Genomic DNA, 21,937 nt, shown 5'->3' with positions numbered 1-21,937 from the left:
TCATTAGTCCACTTGTTGACATTTGTGTGGAGACACTTTAATGCCTTGGATGATGATACATGGAGGGTAGAGATTCACCCACTTGTTGGCCTAGGATTGGGGCATTTGTTGGCTTGGATGGTTAATAAGTGTAGGCTTACAATTAAGCCTAGGAGGGAGCCATGGATGAGTGATAATTGTATGCTTCAAATTAAGTCTTACAATTATTTTTGGGCCACTTTGGGATTATGGTTTTAAAGAAAGGTTTTTGTGCAATTGACCAAGACTAGTGTGTGTTGACTATGATGTAGGATCACATAGTGAGTGCAGGACTTCTATTTCCTCCACTCACACTTTATCATATTGTATCATCATCTTCCTCACCACAAAACCTAGCCACCATTAGAGAAGCTTGATGCTTAGGCTTTGAAGGTGATTTTTGAGGCCCTTCCACTCACCTTGGACCATAAAACTTGGAATACTTTTTGTTCCCCTCATCCTCCTCTACATAACCCTTGAAGGGTTTGTCATTTTGTGTTGATTTGCCTTAGATTCTAGAGAGACACTTCTCTAGTGAGGTAGGGAATGATTTATTATTATTATATATTTTTTGATGTGTATGCCATGTTTTGTATGAAATCTAGGATTTAATTTAATTATTTATTAGTTAAAAATTAATTCACATGGTTGTATATGATGAAGAATTAATTAAGGACTTGATATTTGATTAGGTCTTGTCTTAATCTATGTTATATATTAGTTTGAGAAATTTTGGAGTTGTCTTGAAATCTAGAGATTTATTTAAATTTTATGTAATTAAATTCTACTTAATTACTCCATTGATGTAATTAAGTTTAGACTCGATATTAGTGATTATCATGATTTAATCTTTGTCATATACAAAATTGGAATGATTTAAAAATGTCTTGAAATCTAGAGATTTGATTATTTTTATTTAATTAAATTCTATTAAACTATTCCAATGATGTAATTAAACTTTTGAGTTGATATTAGTGATTATCTTGACATGTTGTTTAACATATATTAAATTTGGAATATTTGGATAAATGTTGAAATCTAGAGAATTTAATGATTTGTATTTAATTAAATTATGTTTTTCTACTCATGGCTTAAATTAAAGTATTGATATGATATATGTAATGACCACATTATGATCTTTGACATGTATTAATTTGAAGCCATTTGGAATTGATTTAGAATCTAGAGAATTTAATTATTTTTATTTAATTAAATTATATTTAATTGCTCCATAGACTTAATTGTGTTTTGGAAGTTGTTTCTATGTTTAAATCATAGACTTGGACTTCTTGTATATTCACTTGGTTACATTTTGAGCATTGAATAACATAGTTGTTATATTTATATTCATGAGAATATGTTTTCCTTATTGAATATATCATTATCTTGTGTAATGAGTTGCACATTTTATATTTGACATCTTTCATGCTATAGTAGTTGTGGACTTAGAGAATATATTGTATGTGTTTCCAAATTTGGTTGTGCATGGTAAATAGTTGATTATCTTGTATATACGTGTTAATATATACATTGTTGCATAACTTGTTGATTTTGAAAACTTGGTAATGTCATTGTTTGACTAAGGTTAAGACATAGTTCTAGTACGGGGGATTGTCCCTCTACAAGTCTAGTGCGCACATAGGGAGGTTACCCGTAGGCTAGTAACCCTAAAGTAACTGTGGTGTCGGTTTGATCCAGCGTGACTTTCAAGTATCCACCTTGTTTGATTTCGCATTTCAATTCCAAGTTGATAACTAGATGATGTTGTAACTTGTTGTTCTTTATTTGATTTCCCATTTTAAGTTTCAAGATGTTAACTTTGAGAATTTGTGCTTTATGTGTTGTATTGGAAGTTTCAATGTTGGTCAAATTACATCAATATGATGAATTGTGTTTTAAATGTTCAAGTATAGCTTAGGATGTTCCCTGAGTCTAACCTTTGACATAAACGTTAGGTGGCATGACCCTTTTGAATTGTTTCATGTTAACGTAAAAGTCTGTAAGAAATCGAGTCGATGCATGCTCATTCCCTACGAGTAAACTTGTTTACTCACCCTGAAGTTACTGGGGGTTTTGTTTAGGTACGAAGACTTGGTTCATGATGTTCATCATTGCTTGGATGATTGTAGACTTGAAGGTTTTAATTCTTGTAAAGGTTGGCTTGAAATGCCACTTGTAGCCATATTTGTCAAAATGTGTATATTTGATTCCATTTATGTAATGTGTACATAAGTACACTCTATGTAATGTATTTGACTTGTATGTAATAAGGCCAAGGGCCAAAGACACTTATGTGACATGTATGCAAATTTTTAACTTCATTGTTGCTTATGGACGTTATGAGATTTCATGCATTGAAGGGTCCATATTTTACATACAACATGCCATGAGGCCGTAGGCCATTGTAGTACGTCTACTTTATCATATTACGTATGATTGCATGTTCACTTTGGCACACAATACCCTTCTTGATGAAACAAAAACATAAGGTTGCATTTTTTTTTTTGAGTTTTTACCCTTTTCTGTTCTAGAGGCATTTTGGGTATTTCATAATATGTTTTTTTTCATTTTCAACCACGCTGTCAAGTAGAAAACTTGATTTCGAAGGGGATTTCTTCTTTGTGTTTTTCCAGAAAATGTCATCTTGGCCCTCAAAAACCCATTTTTTTTCGAAAAATCCTTGCTGCTAGGTTTTTCTGATTTTTAATACAAGTGTACTTAGTACTATTCATCAACTTTTTTTTGAAAAGTGTGACGACCGATCCGAAACTTTTGCGGTTCTTGTGGGTTATTTTAAGATTGTATTTTCAATTTAGGCAATTTAAAAACCTCCCGAAGCCCTATTTCCTTTCCTTGGGTAGCAGCTCGGTAGGATTTTTACCCTCTTAACCTGATTTTCTTGGGGGCATTCTGGGAATTTTACAATGCATTTTTTTTGTTTCCATCCAAATTGCCGGGTTGATTTTAGGAGAGGTTTCTTCTTTGAGTTTTTCCAAAAAAGTCCGTTTAGATGCCCGTTTTTACTTTCAGTTGCAGCAGCAGTGGGTCAGCAGCACTGTAGCTGTCATGACCCTCTTTTTGTTTTTGACCTTTCTCCCTCGTCCGAACTCCAAATCGAGTAAATTTTTTTTTGGACTTAACTATTTTTTTGCTGTCTTTCCAACGGTGTGCTCGGCTGCACCCGGATCTTCCTAAATAATTACCAATTTACCCTTTTTGCTTTGTATGTCCATTTTTCTTTGTTTCGCCATTTCTCCTTCGTCCGGACTCCGAATCATGTGATTCTTAAGTCCATCTGGATTAGTTTTTCATTCTCTTTCTAGCGGTGTACTCGGTGGCACCTGAATCAATAGTTTTTGAAATGACTATGTTGCCCCTAGGGGCCTTAATTGTTATTTTTTGTGATCTTTTGCTTCCGCGTCAGTTCTCATTGAGTTCCACGACCTCGTGGAAGGTTACTTCGACTTCTTAGAGTCTTATTTTTAGTTTTCACTTTCGCATTTGGATCTGTTATCGGGTCAATCTTCGGTTCATCACAGGACGCACTAGCTTAAAAAACCAGGGCCGTCACAGGTGGTATCAGAGCTCCTAGGTTTGAATACCTTGGACGACGAGTTTTGGGTGTATATCACGTTTTTGTTGCTTTGTTTTACGTGTTTATATGCTTCATGATAACATGTTTTGGTTTGATAACATGTTTATGTGCTTACGTGCTACATGTGGTATGCCGTTTGTTTAGTATGATTGTATTCCACTGTAAAAAACATGACATATGATGTATACTAGGTTAAATTTGTATATACATAATTTTTTTGCATATTTGGCATGACACGGGATTGGTCATTGAAGCACGAGTTAAGATGAATTGTGATTGTAGTCACAATTTCATTGTAGTTTAGGTCGTTATTGATCTAGCATCGGTTTTGAGGTAGGTGAAGAGACACCTCTTGTTTAGGCTCTTGTGAGTTGAGTCATTGAGCGTAGCCGTAGGGTTGGATTTGTTAGTTTTGGGCTATGATGAGGTTATGGACCTCTTAGGATCCTTGGTTGTTTTGGAAGGTTCTTCTGAGATTGCAATTTTCGTGGGCGGGTACATTTGTGGGCAAGTGCATGGCACTGTCATGCTACCATACTAGCTAGCTGCGAGTGCAGTTCAGATGGAATCGGCATTGGTTTTTGTTCCGATAGGCATAGTCCTTTTGGTCAGTGATTGATGGTCATTTTAGGGACGATTCTTGAGATTAATTTGGTTATTGATGGTATGGCTATAGTTGCCACTTTCTTTGAGTTCTCCTTGTATGATAATCCTTTTGTGGTCAAGTTGATTGATCAATGTTTTGGGTTAGTGAGAGCATTGTATTATTAGTGTCACCTTTAGATTTGGAGATGTATTGTTAGAGTCTTACATTGTGGTGAGGGATCACGTTTGTTTCGAGACAGGTTGTTGTCACATTGGTTTTTGAAGTCAGATTATAGCTTGGACTTGTTATCCTTTTACCTAGACACTCTAGGACATGATGTCCATAAGGTTCATTGTTGCATCATTTTATCTTCTGCAGTTTTGTTTTCTACTATGTTAGTAGTATGATTTATGTTATTGCAATGCATGAGTAAGTAGAGGGCTGTCCACATTTATCTTCTTCTTGTGTGACATTAGCATGCTTTACATATATGCTTAGAGATGTCATGTTGTTATTGTGCTTTAATGACATGTTTTTGTGTTTACGTGGAGATGTGCCGCATGTACTCTTGACTTTATTTATGTAAGTAGATTTACTTATTTGGTAGTCGCATTCCTTGTCATATGCATGACTTCCATGTTTGGTTTTCCTTTTTGTTTCTCTCGGTTGCACGTAGTTGTATGCCGGTTTCTGTAATGGTTTCGTTTGCGAGATTCCTTGTAGAGGAGTTTTCACATTTGTTTTGCCTTGAGCTGTCTACTTCCCTAAGGTGGGAAGAATACTCCATTTTAGTGTTCATCGTGTTGACACTTATGGGAGAATAGGGTTTCTCTTTTTTTCTTGGTTTGTGTTTAGGACTTCACAATGAGTGAGTCTCTTCTCTTCATCGCCTTGTGCACGGTTTTGGGGTTGGTTGGTCCGTGAGGATCACCGTTGTTGTCTTAAGTGCTTGGTGAGGATTTGGTGGATTTTGGTCGACTTACTCCCATGTAGGGGTGAAGTCTTTGACCTTGTTGTCTTTTATTTTAGAGGTGGAGTCGTGGTGTTGTCCTTCTTAGGACTGGTGGTTCCCTTTCTTTCGGGTCTTCCCTTAGGGAGTTTTTACTGTAGTTGTTGATGGATTTGTGGTGCTCAGAGTGAGTGGATTGGTGTGAGATCTTTTTTCGGGGACTTGTGTCCATATCATTAAGGATCTGTTTGATTCGTAAGGTGAGCTCGATTCTCTTTTGAGAATGTCTTTTGGAGACTTGTTTCAGTTTTGGAGACCTAAATGTGGTTAACTCTTAGAAGAAGTTTTGGAGGATCGCTATTGCATATGGCTTATTTGTGGAGTTTTCTCGTCCTAGTTATGACTAGGCATAGTTTTGAGGAATCATAGTACCAATGGTTGTTTATGGGTCGATGGAAATTGAGGAATTTTGATTTAGCTTAGTAATACCAAGCACGGTTTTGAGAGATTCATTTTGTGACCTTAGTTGTCAGAATTTTGATGTGTGTGCCACGTGGTGGACTTGTATTTCAAGGATTTAGTTATCCATGATAGGGATGTGGATCTGATGTTTAATTAAGGTGTGATCTTGTAGTTGATTTGTTTCAGGGAGATATGTAGGACTTTCGAAGAAATGTCTTGTAATGAGGTTTATTTTGATTTCTAGAGGTTTCGATTTACTTTTCAGGATTTGGATTCTTGATTGATGTTGTTAATAGGAGTGTTTTGAGGCATTGGAGTTGTTGGTTTGGTTGTATTAAGGATTTAAGGCTTTAAGCGTAGCGGTGCCTATGACATTATTGTCAGAGTTTTGGGATTTGCTACCCCAACTCTCACAAGATGATTGGTTCCCGTAGTGCTTTTGGTAATGATGATTCATGACATTAATGTCATTTATATCAAGAGGTTTCATGGGTAGACCTGTGGGGGCAGGTTATAAACTAGTGCCTTATACTATCATGCTACCGTACAAGTTGTGTATTGTGGGCGGGTACTAGTTGCCGTTGATGCTACCTTACTGACGAGTAAGTGTGGGCGGGCGCTAGGTACTGTCATTACTACCACACATTTGAGTACGTCGTGGGCGGGCTCTGGTCGCTATTCGTACTGCCACATTGTCCTTGTTCTGTACCCAGATTTGATACGTAGTTATCTTGGAGCTCTTTTGGTGGTTTTTTTTGGATCAGTATGATGGTTCACTAGGAGGGATGCTTACGGTTGTGGTCTTTCATTCCTTTATTTGACCTTGGATTCTGTGTATGAGTTCCGACTTATGGTGTGGCTGTATGCTCACTTTTCTTTTAAGGGGTTGTCCTGTTATGAGCACGTGGGTGCGAATGACATTGGTTTGTACGTTGTCTTTTAGTTTTGGGATTACTTTCGTAGCATGTTGTGTGGGATACTCGGAGATGTACTCCGTAGTTATCCTGGTTTCACCTTTTATTTCATTGGAGCTGGATTTCGGGGACGAAATCCCTTTAAGGTGGGAAGGTTGTAATGACCCGGTCATTTTCATTCCTTTCCTTTTTCCTCAAATTTTACAGATGAATTTTTTTCGTTGAAATTTCTTTTATAGGTTCGATTTCTTGTCACTTAGTGTCGTCTCAGGTACTCAAAAATGGTTTCTAAGACTCTTGCTCTTGGATTGACAACTTCCTTTGAGGATCGAGCCATTTCCACAGTTTTCATTTTTTGACACTATTCACTTTTCGTCTTTTTCCCGTTTGTCACTTTGTTGGCACAACCTTACTTTTCGTGTTCGGATTTGATTCCGGTTTTTTATGCATCCACAATATTTAAATTCCATGCTATGTGTATTTTTACTTTCTTAGAAAAACATGCTAAGTGTTTACTTTTCTTGTAAAGGGTATGGATGTATAAATTTTTGGTTATTTTCTTAACTTTTGGGGTTTTAGTGCAATTATGTAAAGTAATTATTTTTCGTCTTAGGGACCATTTTACAATTTAATTTGGAAGATATTTTTAAAAATTACCTTTTTGCAGTTTTTGAAAAGTGTGACAAGTGTCACACTCTCATTGGTCCACTTGTTGACATTTTTGTGGAGACACTTTGATGCCTTGGATGATGACACATGGAGGGTGGAGATTCACCCACTTGTTGGACTAGGATTGGAGAACTTGTTGGCTTGGATGGTTCACAAGTGGAGGCTTAGGATTAAGCCTAGGACGGAGCCATGGCTGAGTGACAAGTGTATGCTTTAAATTAAGTCTTACAATTATTTTTGGGCCACTTTGGGAATATGGTTTTAAAGAAGGATTTTTGTGCAATTGACCAAGACTTGTGTGTGTTGACTATGGTGTAGGATCACATAGTGAGTGGAGGGTTTCTATTTCCTCCACTCACACTTTATCATATCGTATCATCATCTTCCTCACCACAAAACCTAGCCACCATTAGAGAAGCTTGATGCTTAGGCTTTGAAGGTGATTTTTGAGGCCTTTCCACTCACCTTAGACCATAAAGTTTGGAATACTTTTTGTTCCCTTCATCCTCCCTTGCATAACTCTTAAAGGGTTTGTCATTTTGTGTTGATTTGCCTTGGATTCTAGAGAGACACTTCTCTAGTCAAGTAGGGAATGATTTATTATTATTATTTTTTTTTTGATTTGTATACCATGTTTTGTATGAAATCTAGGATTTAATTTAATTATTCATTAGTTAAAAATTAATTCACATGGTTGTATATGACGAAGAATTAATTAAGGACTTGATATTTGATTAGGCCTTGTCTTAATCTATGTTCTAAATTAATTTGAGAAATTTTGGAGTTGTTTTGAAATCTAGGGATTTATTTAAATTTTATGTAGTTAAATTCTACTTAGTTACTTCATTGATGTAATTAAGTTTTGACTTGATATTAGTTATTATCATGATTTAATCTTTGTTATATATTAAATTGGAAGTATTTGAAAATGTCTTGAAATCTAGAGATTTGATTATTTTTATTTAATTAAATTCTATTAAACTATTCCAATGATGTAATTAAACTTTTGAGTTGATATTAGTGATTATATTGACATGTTGTTTAATATATATTAAATTTGGAATATTTGGATAAATGTTGAAATCTAGAGAATTTAATTATTTGTATTTAATTAAATTATGTTTTTCTACTCATGGCTTAAATTAAAGTATTGATATGATATATGTAATGACCACAATATAATATTTGACATGTATTAATTTGAAGCCATTTGGAATTGATTTGGAATCTAGAGAATTTAATTATTTTTATTTAATTAAATTCTATTTAATTGTTCTATGGATTTAATTTTGTTTTGGAAGTTGTTTCTATGTTTAAATCATGGACTTGGACTTGTTGTGTATTCACTTGGTTACATTTTGAGCATTGGATAATATAGTTGTTATATTTATATTCATGAGAATATGTTTTCCTGATTGAATATATCATTGTCTTGTGTAATGAATTGCACATTTTGTATTTGACATCTTTCATTCCATAGTAGTTGTGTACTTAGAGAATGTATTGTATGTGTTTCCAAATTTGATTATGCGTGATAGATAGTTGATTATCTTGTATATGCGTGTTGATACATATGTTGTTGCACAACTTGTTGATTTTAAAAACTTGGGAATGTCGTTGTTTGACTAAGGCTAGGACATAGTTCTAGTACGGGGGATTGTCCCTCTACAAGTCTAGGGCGCACGTAGGTAGGTTACTCATGGGTTAGTAACCCTAAAGTAGCTGTGGTGGTAGTCTGATCCGGCGTGACGTTCAAGTATCCACCTTGTTTGATTTCGCATTTCAATTCCAAGTTAATAACTAGATGATGTTGTAACTTGTTGTTCCTTATTAGATTTCCCATTTTAAGTTTTAAGATGTTAACTTTGAGAATTTGTGCTTTATGTGTTGTATTGGAAGTTCCAATGTTTGTTAAATTACATCAATATGGTGAATTGTGTTTTAAATGTTCACGTGTAGCTTAGGATATTCCCTGAGTCTAACCTTTGACATAGACGTTAGGTGGCATGACCCTTTTGAATTGTTTCATGTTAACATAAAAATCTGTAAGAAATCGAGTTGATGCATGCTCATTCCCTACGAGTAAACTTGTTTACTCACTCCGAAGTTACTGGAGGTTTTGTTCAGGTACGAAAACTTGGTTCGTGATGTTCATCATTGCTTGGATGATTGTAGACCTGAAGGTTTTAATTCTTGTAAAGGTTGGTTTGAAATGCCACTTGTAGCATTATTTGTTAAAATGTGTATATTTGATTCCATTTATGTAATATGTACATAAGTACACTCTATGTAATGTATTTGACTTGTATGTAATGAGGCCAAGGCCAAAGACACTTATGTAATATGTATGCAAATTTTTAACTTCATTGTTACTTATGGAAGTTAGGAGATTTCACGCATTAAAGGGTTATATTTTACATACAACATGCCATGAGGCCGTAGGCCATTGTCGTACGTCTACTTTATCATATTACGTATGCTTGCATGTTCACTTTGGTACACAATACCCTTCTTGATGAAGCAAAAACTTAAGGTTGCATTTTTTTTGAGTTTTTACCCTATTATGTTCCAGGGGCATTTCGGGTATTTTAAAATATATATTTTTTCATTTTTGCTAGCCCTGTCGAGTGGAAAACTCGATTTCAAAAGGGATTTCTTCTTTGTGTTTTTCCAGAAAACGTCATCTTGTCCCTCAAAAACTTATTTTTTTCCCAAAAAAAATCCTTGCTGCCAGGTTTTTGCTGATTTTTAATACAAGTGTACTTGGTAATATTCATCGACTTTTTTTTGAAAAGTGTGACAACTGATCCAAAATTTCTGGGGGTCTTGTGGGTGTATTTTAAGATTGTATTTTCAATTTAGGCAATTTAAAAACCTACCGAAGCCTCATTTCCTTTCCTTGGGCAACAGCTCGGAAGGATTTTTACCCTCTTGACCTGATTTTCTTCGGGGCATTTTGGGCATTTTACAATGCATTTTTTTTTTGTTTTCGTCCACGCAGCCGTGTAGAAAACTTGATTTTAGGCAGGGTTTCTTGTTTCAGTTTTTCCAAAAAAAGTCCATTCTGATGCCCATTTTTACTTTCAGTTGCAGTAGCAGTGGGTCAGCAGCACTGTACCTATCATGACCCTCTTTTTGTTTTTGAACTTTCTCCCATGTCCGGACTCCAAATCGAGTAAATTTTTTTTTTAAATTGACTATTTTTTTGCTGTCTTTCTAATGGTATGCTTGGTTGCACCCGAATCTTCCTAAATAATTACCAATATACCATTTTTGCTTTGTATGTCCATTTTTCTTTGTTTCGCCGTTTCTCCTTCGTCCGGACTCCAAATCATACAATTCTTGAGTCCATCTTGATTAGTTTTTCATTGTCTTTCCAGCAGTGTGCTCAGTGGCACCCGAATCAATAGTTTTTGAAATGACTATTTTGCCCCTAGGGCCTTAATTGTTATTTTTTTGTGATCTTTTGCTTCCGCGTCAGTTCTTATTGAGCTCCACGACCTGAAAGAAGGTCACTTTTACTTCTTAGAGTCTTATTTTTAGTTTTCACTTCCGCATTCGGATCCGTTATTGGGTTAATCTTCGGTTCATCATAGGACGCATTGGCTTGAAAAACCAGGGCCGTCACAAAGGGACTCTCACTAGACTACGAAGGGGACTCAACCTAAATAGAAGGCAACATGCAAAATGCAATAGAGGTGGGCGTGAGTACCTAGACCTAACAGGGTACACCTCAACCGTCATAGCTAGTTATGCATCCCAATGCATATACAATCCCTAACCATCGACTATAAGACTCAAGCTTAAACTTGGTACCATAATCATATATTTAAGATCCATCTAAAACCAGAGTATGTTATTCAATTGTTCATTGATCTGACATAAATAACTATTAATCTAGTTAGTCACTCAACTTATTCAATTGATTTGACTTAACCACAAATAATAAATAATCCAGATAGTCACTCAACTTACTCAGTTGATCTAACTTAACTATAAGTAGGATTTAATTTTTATAATCCATTCCCTTATTCCCAAAATAGGTAGGCCTTAGCGTTTTGAGCTAAACCATCCCTAGTACGGCACCGTTCCATACCAGTGCATACAATCCATCACATCCATATAATTGATATAACATAATTTAACGGTTCATCAATTAACATCCAAAATAACATCCATGTAATTGACAATTTAAATAATCAGATTTAAACTTCAATTAATCCACAGGACAGTCCAGTAATTGAGAAAGTAGTAATCAATAGAGCGTCAATTAAAATCTAAGGAATGATATAATATAAATCAGATAACCAACTGAGCATATTATATTCAATTATACTTAGGTATAATCGTGTAAATCCAATTAACTTGCTAGAATAACAAGAAGTAAATAAATCTTCCACATCCACTGACAGCATGCAAATAATTAATTAAACTTCATGATATCCAGTAATATTAGTAGATTAGCATATACTAACTGTTTTAATGTTTTAACAAGTTGATTTAAATCATTTAAAACCTCCCGTTAATTTTTAGTATTCACAGTTAAGCCCCTGGAATAAAAAAATATCAAAAATACACCCTATAGGGTTGTTGCAGCATGAAAGCTAGCTCCCCTTTCATGGGAGCCGTCTCCCTCCTATAGGGAGCTGGCTCTCTCTCCCACAGAGAGCCGTTTCCTCCTCTGGTTCGTCTTCTTCGCCTTCGATGACGTTACAGAACCTTCTGTGATGTCTAATACAGTTCCTAGGGTTCAATTCACGTCCCAAATTTCCTCGTAAAGCATCTAAACTCCAGTATGCATCATTAGCAGAAACTTAGAACACATATGAGAAAACAATTGATGCGAAGAATCAGCTTGAATTTACAATACATACACAGTTTAATTCTGATTTAATAAACATACAAGATTTATTTAATGTCCGATTTAAAATCCTAGAGATCATCTAGGCATGCACAGAACACTGGTCAAGGGGAGAGAGTAAGAATAAAACTTGCCTTTAAGATTTCAATATTGAAACCTTAACTTCGTATTCGTAAGTTTTCCGATGACCCTGCACTGCTCTAACTCCTCTGTTTTCTCTCAGACCTCTCTGTATTGCGTCGCCTCCATAGTTATGTGCTTAGGGTTCTAAAATCCAAGTATATATATAGGTTTATACTAAACCTTATTCTTATAATACGAGAAAATGAAAAATAAAATAAAATAAAATAAAAAAATGAATATATATATATATATATATATCAGTCGGCACAAAGTGACCTCCTAACTACATATATAAACCCTAAAACTGTACGACATAATAATGAATAATAATACTAATCTAATTATTAATAGAACCAAATAATTAAATCAACGTTATATACATATATATCCATTTATATATGTATAACCAACCATGGGTATTAACTATACCCATTAATCTGTTATCCAAGCCCAATTCCGTAAAGTAAAATAAATATGTAATTTAAACAATTAATTAACCAATCCACATGAAACAAATAAATTATAATTACACATATTATGCCAGTTAATCAAATAAAGGAATTTAATTAATTAATGAAAGGAAGATAATTTAATTACACAAAGAAATCAATTTAAACAATTAAACAAGTAACAATTAAACAAATAATTAAATAAATCAAGTAAAGAATTTAAAAATGCACAGAAACCGTACAAGAAAATACCGAGACTATCCTTTTAAAAGTAGAGATATTACATTCTTCCCCCCTAACAAAAGGAATTCTGTCATCGAAATTTGCTCTTACCTTTTTCCAATATTTCAGGAAATTGCGCGCGAATGACATATTCCCTTTCCCAAGTAGACTTATCCTCATTGTGGTGACTTCACTAAACACGCAAAAAATTTGATCCCGACGGTCGACAATACGACATGGTGGCTCCAAATATGTTGCATCCGGCTGTAACTCAATTTCCCCAACATCGATATGCTGATACCGATCCTCATCGTGCAAAAATTTCCGCAACATGGAAACATGAAACACATTGTGGACGCGATCCAAATGATCCGAAAGTGCCAACCAATAAGCTACAGCTCCAACTCGATCTGTAATTATGAATGGACCGACAAACCACAGTGACAACTTCCCTTTTCTTCCTAAAGTGCATTACACCCTTCATAGGAGACACTTTGAGTAAAACCTGATCCCCAACCTAAAACTCCAAAGCACGAGTACGACGATCGGCATAACTCGTCTGCCTACTTTGATCAGTACGCATGCGATCCCGAATAAGAGCAATCTTTTCAAAAGTATCCTTAATGAACTCAGGACCCAAGAATCTGCTCTCTCCAACCTCCATCCAACACACAGGAGATCGACATGGTAGACCGTATAATACCCAAACGATGCCATACCAATAGTCTTTTGGAAACTATTGTTATACGCAAATTCGACTAATGGCAAATAATCCTCCCAATGGCGCTTGAAATCAAGAACGCACGAATGAAGCATATCCTCCATGATCCGATTAACCCTCTCGGTCTATCCATCAGTCTAAGGATGATAAACAGTGCTAAGATGTAACTCTGTACCCAAAGCCTGCTGAAAATTCTTCCAAAATCCTGACACAAAGCTTGAATCCCTGTCCGATATAATAGACAATGGAATGCCATGCAGCTTCACAATGTCTGTAACGTAAAGTCTCGTCAACTGCTCCAAAATGAAGTTAGTGCGAATAGGCAAGAAATGAGCTAATTTAGTCATTTTATCAATCATGACCCAAATGAAATTATGATCCTTGAATGAATTAGGCAATCCCTCCACAAAATCCATAGAAATGCTCTCCCACTTCCACTCTGGAATAGGTAGTAGCTGTAGAGATCCTGGCGGCCTCTGATGATCAATCTTGACCATCTAACAAGTACTACACCGAGAGACAAAAATAGCAATGTCCTTTTTCATACCTGCCCACCAAAACTGCCACTTCATATCTTGATACATCTTGTCTCCTCCTAGAGGAATAGAGAACTCAGAATGATGAGTCTCAGTCATCACATCCTTCCTTAAATCGTCAGCAGAAGGTACTACTAAACACCCTTTGTACCTCAAACCTCCATCAATCCCAATATAATAAAATGGAACCTCCCTAGAAGCTATCTTAGCAACTTTGTCAATGCACTGCTGATCCGTGAGTTGTTCATTTAAGACCTTGTGAATGATAGAAGTGTAACTACCATGCAAGCAGACAGCTCATCAACTGTCCTCAAAGCATTCCACTTAGTAGTGAATAAAGCAAAAAGACTTGCATAGGGTCGGCGATTGAGTGCATCTGCCATCACATTCGCTTTCCCTAGATGGTACTATATAGAGAAATGATAGTCTTTTACAAACTCTAACCATCTGCACTGTCTCATATTCAGCTCCCGCTGAGTGAACAAATACTGCAGACTCTTGTGATCACTAAATTACCTGAAGGTTCTCCTAACAGATAATGCCTCCAAATGTGTAAGGCAAAGACCACAGCTGCCAATTCCAAATCATGTATTGGATAATTAAGCTCGTGAGGCTTAAGCTTTCGAGATCCAAACAAAATTGGTCGTTCCTCCTACATCAAAACACACCCAAGACATTACAAAGAAGCATCTGTGTAGACAAGATACTCTATTCTACTTTGTGGAGTAGACAGAACCGGTACAGAAGTCAACTTACTCTTTAACTCCTCAAAAGCTTTCTGACAATGTTCATCCCAAATGAAACGTACACCCTTCTTAGTTAGGTGAGTGAGTGGTCCCGCTATCTTGGAGAACCCCTGAATGAACCTACGATAATATCCCGCCAATCCAAGGAAACTCCGAATCTCGGTAGGTGAAGTAGGTTATCCCTACTCTACCATTGCTGACACCTTGGCTGGATCTACCGCTATTCCCCTTTCTGACACTACGTGACCTAGAAACTTCACTTCCCGCTACCAAAATTCACATTTCTCGAACTTAGCATATAACTGGTGCTCATGAAGTGTCTGCAACACTGTGCGAAGATGCCTTGCATGATCGTCCTCCGACCTAGAATAGATCAAGATATCATTAATGAAGACAATGACAAGCTGATCTAAATAAGCCCTGAAGACTTAGTTAATTAACTCCATGAAGACTGCTAGTGCGTTAGTCAATCCAAACGGCATGACACGAAACTCATAAGAACTATATCTAATAAGAAATGTTATCCTAGGAACATCTAGCTCAGTAACCCGAAGTTGATGATATCCAGAACGTAGATCAATCTTAGAAAAGTATGTAGCTCCTTTCAACTGATCAAAAAGATCATCAATCCTGGGCAAAGGGTACTTGTTCCGAATAGTCATTTTATTCAACTCCCTATAATCAATACATAGACGAAGTGAACCGTCCTTCCTCTTCACAAACAGAACTGGTACTCCCCAGGGTAAAGTACTCCTATGAATAAAACCCTAGCTGAGTAGTTACTGAATTTGATCCCTCAGCTCTCGTATCTCCACTAGTGCTATCCTGTATGGTGCTCTAGCAATAGACGTAGTGCCTGAAGTTAAGTCAATCACAAAGCCTATCTCATGACTAGGTGGCAACCCTAGAATCTCCTGAAAAACATCCAGAAATTCCTTTACAATCGGTATGCTATCCAATGACACAGTAATCTCCTCCTCCGTTTCCTCCCCCATATGAAACAAATAAGTGCTAGTGACCCCGTTAGAACGTGGCATAGCGACGACATACATATCCTGATTAAGTATGGTGAAAATAATAGACCTATTATAATAATTAACTTGGGCATGGTAGTGCGATAACCAATCCATCCCAAGTATCACATCATAAGTGTGCATGTCTAGGACCAATAGATTGGCTAAAAATCTGAGTCTACCAATATCTAGTGTCACAAGCCCATCACTCTCATGTAGAATGGCAGTCTTGCCTAAAGGTGTAGAAATACCCTGAGGTCTATCGCATACTCGCGTCGTCATCCCAGATAATGCAACTACTATGGTGCCTGTCCCTGAGGCTGTGGAGGTGCTGGTAATGCCAGATATGTCTGTCCCTGAATCCGTGGAATCTGTGGAGCGAGTAAAGGTACCGGTGCCCTCTGTCCCTACTGCACATGTTATCCCTGTCCCTGTCCTGCTTTAGGACACTACCTAAAAGTATGACTTCTCTATAATCAAACTTACAGAATTGATTCCACAAGTTTCTTTTATAAACTCATTGGTAATCATCCCGTCTCAACCCAACGTCCCTATAAGCAAAGATTTGATTGCTTGTCCAAATTATCACTCCACTAAGATAACCCTTTACTATTGAAACAATCACATTCTAAAATAGTTTAATAAAACAATTTATGGCAAAACTCAAAAATACTTTTATGAAACACAATTGAGATGCCAAAACCATAAGTTCACTTTATTAAGAACTTCTCTAAATCATAAACCTCCAAAAGAATAATTGTCAAATATTCCTTATAATACTACTAGTGTACGTGATTAAATCTGTATTACACTTTTCTAAAACCTCCACTACTACTAGTAATTAAAATTACTTTTAAAAGAGCATTCATCCTTGAACTCCGATATCCTCCATCTTAGATGCTCTGATATCTCCTCTATCATGATCTTCTTCGGGGTCTTCCTCTCCTCTTGGCTCAGCTTCAACCACCACCGAAGTTGTGTTAGGTCCATAGTATGGTGGCCAATCCCGCACACAAGAAACCTTCTTTGGCTTATACTCCGATACAACACTGATTGGAAACAAGTCCTTGGTCTCCAATGCTGCCTTCTTGATCCACCTTTGCAAGGGAATCGTCGGAGTAATCTCTTTCCTCCTTGGGTCCTTCTTTACTTTCATTGCGGACCACATCCTTTTCCTAGTGCCAAACATTCTGAAATTACAGAATAAACTTGACATCAGGACGTTCTAAGTGAACCGTAAAGGAATACAACGAATCCTAAACTTAAGATCTAAACAAGAGAATACGTTACGTAAAAGTCTTAATATGAAATACCCTAGAGACACTGAACTTGGAGTGCTCTGATACCAACTATGATACCCCTTGATTCTAGAGCCACGGATGATCAAATCCGAGCACAGATCTGAGGGATACCAAACAATTAATATGTAAACAAATAGGAATACAAAAAGAATTAAGAAATAAATTAAAGCTAACAGAATTCTAAATATTAAATCCTCAAAATTAAATAATTAAAATAATCTGACAATCCAAAACCTTCAAGAGTACAACTCGAAAATCCATCTAGTGAACCCCTAAACAAAATCCCAACTAAAACTAATAACTGAAAATAAAATCCATAAATAAAACATAAAGGGAAATCCTACGTAATCGGAGGAATGAGTGACTATCTCTACTTAGCACGATCAAGCTCTATGGCTGGAACTATCAAATACCTGAAAAATAAGAGTGGGTCAGGCCCACGAACAAGTTCGATTCTAACTACAATCCAAACAGAGACTCGATACATAGATACATACTAGATATCTCAACAATATCTATCTAGTCCATACATATATATATCCATACTAAGGGACTCTCACTAGACTACGAAGGGGTCTCAATCTGAATAGAAGGTAACATGCAAAACGCACCAGAGGTGTGCATGAGTACCTAGACCTAACAGAGTACACCTCAACCGTCATAGCCAGTTATGTATCCCAATGCATGTACGCTCCTTAACCATCGACTCTGAGACTCAAACTCAAACCGTGGTACCATAATCATATATTTAAGATCCATCCAAAAACTAGAGTATGTCATTCAATTATTCATTGATCTGACATAAATAACTACTAATTCAGTTAGTCACTCAACTTATTCAGTTGATCTGACTTAACCACAAATAATAAATAATAAAGGTAGTCACTCAACTTACTCAGTTGATCTAACTTAAATATAAGTAGGATTTAATTTTTATAATCCATCCCCTTATTCCCAAAATAAGTAGGCCATAGCGTTTTGAGCTAAATCATCCCTAGTATGCCACCGTCCCATACCGGTGCATACAATCCATCACATCCATATAATTGATAGAACATATTTTAACGGTTCATCAATTAACATCCAAAATAACATCTATGTAATTGACAATTTAAATAATCAGATTTAAACTTCAATCAATCCACAAGACAGTCCAATAATTGACAAAGTAGTAATCAATAGAGCGTGAATTAAAATCCAAGGAATGATATAATATAAATTAGATAACCAACTGAACATATTATAGTTAATTATACTTAGGTATAATCGTGTAAATCCGATTAACTTACTAAAATAACAAGAAGTAAATAAATCTTCCACATCCACTGACAGCATGCAAATAATTAATTAAATTTCATGATGTCCAGTAATATTAGCACATTAGCATATACTAACTATTTTAGGGTTTTAACAAGTTGATTTAAATCAATTAAAACCTTCCATTAATTTTTAGTATTCACAATTAAGCCCCTGGAATCAAAAAATATCAAAAATACACCCCGTGGGGGTGTTCCAGCATGGGAGCCGGCTCTCTCACTTAGGGAGCCGGCTCCCTCCTTTAGGGAGCTAGCTCTCTCTCCCACAGAGAGCCGTTTCCTCATCTGGTTCATCTTCTTCGCCTCTGATGACGTTACAGAACCTTCTGTGATGTCTAATATAGTTCTTAGGGTTCAATTCATGTCCCAAAATTCCTTATAAAGCATCTAAACTCCAATATGCATCATTAATATAAACTTAAAACACATATGAGAAAACAATTGATGCGAAGAATCAGCTTGAATTTACAATACATACACAGTTTAATTCTGATTTAATAAACATACAAGATTTATTTAATGTTTGATTTAAAATCCTAGAGATCATCTAGGCATGCACAGAACACGGGTCAAGGGGAGAGAGTAAGAATAAAAATTGCCTTGAAGATTTCAGTATTGAAACCTTAATTTCGTCTTCCTAAGTTTTCCAACGACCCTGCACTGCTCTAACTCCTCTATTTTCTCTCAGATATCTCTGTATCTCGTCGCCTCCACAGTTACGTGATTAGGGTTCTAAAACCCTTGGCAGACTTATACAAGTATATATATAGGTTTATACTTAACCTAATTCTTATAATACGAGAAAACAAAAAAGAAAAGAAAATAAAATAAAATAAATGAATATATATATATATATATATCAGTCGGCACAAAGTGACCTCCTAAGTACATATAAAAACCCTAAAACTGTACGACATAATCATGAATAATAATACTAATCTAATTATTAATAGAACCAAATAATTAAATAAACCTTATATACATATATATCTATTTATATATGTATAACCAACCATGGGTATTAACTGTACCCATTAATCTCCTATCCAAGCCCAATTCCATAAAGTAAAATAAATATGTAATTTAAACAATTAATTTACAAATCCACATAAAACAAATAAATTACAATTACACAAATTATGCTTGTTAAACAAATAAAGGAATTTAACCAATTAATGAAAGGAAGATAATTTAATTATACAAAGAAATCAATTTAAACAATTAAACAAGTGACCATTAATTAAATAATTAAATAAATTAAGTAAAGAATTTAAAAGTGCACAAAAACCGTAAAAGAAAATACCGAGACTATCCTTTTAAAAGTAGGGGTATTACAATACTCCCATGAGTGATAGAAAGCTTTTATGTTACTACGATCGGGAATGTCAATTGGAGGATCCGCAGTAGCAGTTGATCAGTAGATGGAGTTAATGCAAAATATGCGAGAAGAGTTCTTACAACAATTCGAAACGCTTCGTCAAGCAAACGAGGCTAGCACATAGCTTCAACAGAGGAATGATGCCCTCTAAACAGCCATGGCCCAGATAGCACCACAGCCATCCCCGAGTGATGCAGCAGCACCTCCCCCCAGCCACAACATTCCTCCGGTTAACGACCCTCAACCCAATGAGGTTTGGCCTAATGAAGTTCAACACGAGTAGAGGACAAGAACCGAGGTGGTCGCTTCGGGCAATCATCCTCATCGCACGCAGGATGAACAGGCCGAATCCAGCCGTAAGCTCATGCTATGGTCTAATGGCATTCCAGATGGCGTTGGCGTTCAGGAGGCCTTTGATGAGAAGAAGCTCATAAGGATTCAGACGCCCGTCGAGATGGCCAGAAAGCATAAGAACTCTCTAATGAAGACTCCGTTCATCGATAACATATACTATGTTGACATACCTAAGAAATTTACCATGCCTTCTTTCACTCAGTTTGATGGTACATGAGATCCTTCTCGTTAGCTCGACCACTATTCGCAGAAGATGTCTCTAGACAATCACAATAATGCATTTATGTGTAAGGTTTTCCCGACTAGTCTAACGGGAACCACATTGGAATGGTTCAAGAATAGGCCGCACAAGTCCATTCTGAACTATAAAACTTTGTGCACCATGTTCCTAGCACAGTATTGCGAAAACAAGAAGTAGAAGAAGACCATCGCTAGTCTCTTCACCATAAGGCAAAAGAAAGGAGAAGCGCTACAGGATTTCCTGTCTAGATTTAACATGGGGGCCTCGGAGATAGCAGATTGTCATCCAGAGACTGCAGACTCTCAATGTTAGGGCACAAATATTCCCCTCCTGACATGCAGACTCTCAATGTTAGGGCACAAATCTACATTCAACTTGAGGAGAATGTAGCCCAACGAGCATAACATGCCACCCTCGTCACGGTAGAAAGTAAGCCTCGGGAAAAAGCTTTAAGTTCAGAAACTCAAAGAAGCCAACATGCTTCAGCATCAACTGCCCAAATACCTGAGAAAATACAAAGGACCAAGGAGAGTTTCACACTTCTTCGTACCACATTGGCTCAGTTATTCCAAGATAGCAAAGAAAGATTCACCGCCCCTCAACCAATGAGACAACCCCTGGAGTAATGGGACAGAAGTAAACACTATGCCTACCACAGAGATTATGGGCATACAACTAATGATTGCAGATCCCTCAGGCGAAAGGTGGAAAATATGATAACGAGAGGAGATCTAGCAGACTACCTCGCACCAAAAGAGCAGGCAAGGATGAGGGAAGCCAATCCTCGGAAAGTAAAAGGAAGCCAAGTAAAGGTCATCCATGCGATACATGGGAGGTCAAAAGAAGACCAAGAGTCAGAGGAGGTATACCGTTCCAGGTTAAGGGTAGCCCATAAGCTAAGGAGGTTATCCTTAGTTAACACTATTGCTTCGGGCAGTATTAATTTTGGGTTCGGAGATAGAGATCTATCCAGAGTTCAACTCCCCCATGAAGATCCACTTGTCATTAGTCTTCTGGTAGCAAATTACATAATCAAAAGAGTTTTAGTAGACCTAGGTAGTAGTGCCAATATTATAACAAAGACAGTCTTTGAACAATTAGAGATCCCATCATCTTCAATTCGGCCCACTTCCAGTCCATTGATGGGGTTCGATGGGACGAAGGTGGACCCCATTGGAGTAATCGATTTATCTGTCACTGCTGCGAAAAGGACATTGAAGGAAAATTTTGTTCTGACAAAAATCCATCCTTCTTACAATCTCATTATGGGAAGAGGTTGAATCCACTGAATGAATGTGGTCCCATCTACCCTTCATTAGTTAAGGTGATGCTTATCCCCAGATGGAAAAGAGATCATTAATCTTTGGGGAGATTAAGTCACTGTAAAAGAATGCTATATGCTAGCGTTGAACGAGGCAAAGAAAAGGGTCAAGCAATCCAAGCCATATGCGACCCCTGAATATATTCCCAAATAGCAATTACA

The 21,937-nt window shown here is 36.6% G+C and overlaps 1 protein-coding gene across 1 annotated transcript; it reads left to right on the top strand.

Annotated features, from left to right (window-relative positions):
* Positions 1-21,167: 21,167 nt before the first annotated feature.
* On the top strand, positions 21,168-21,734 carry LOC132296480 (uncharacterized). The gene has a single exon (XM_059794680.1). It carries the CDS (start codon positions 21,168-21,170, stop codon positions 21,732-21,734), a length of 567 nt encoding a protein of 188 aa, XP_059650663.1.
* The last annotated feature ends 203 nt before the right edge of the window (positions 21,735-21,937 follow it).

This window comes from Cornus florida, unplaced genomic scaffold, assembly GCF_030987335.1.
Source record: "Cornus florida cultivar Cherokee Brave unplaced genomic scaffold, ASM3098733v1 CherokeeBrave_3.0.0_Hap2_Chr02, whole genome shotgun sequence".
Lineage (NCBI taxonomy): Eukaryota > Viridiplantae > Streptophyta > Magnoliopsida > Cornales > Cornaceae > Cornus > Cornus florida.
This window is presented reverse-complemented; position numbering and strand designations above follow the sequence as displayed.

What these genes read in the sequence shown, in the direction of transcription:
- LOC132296480 (XM_059794680.1), top strand. Translation starts at nt 21,168, where the DNA reads ATGATAACGAGAGGAGATCTAGCAGACTACCTCGCACCAAAAGAGCAG.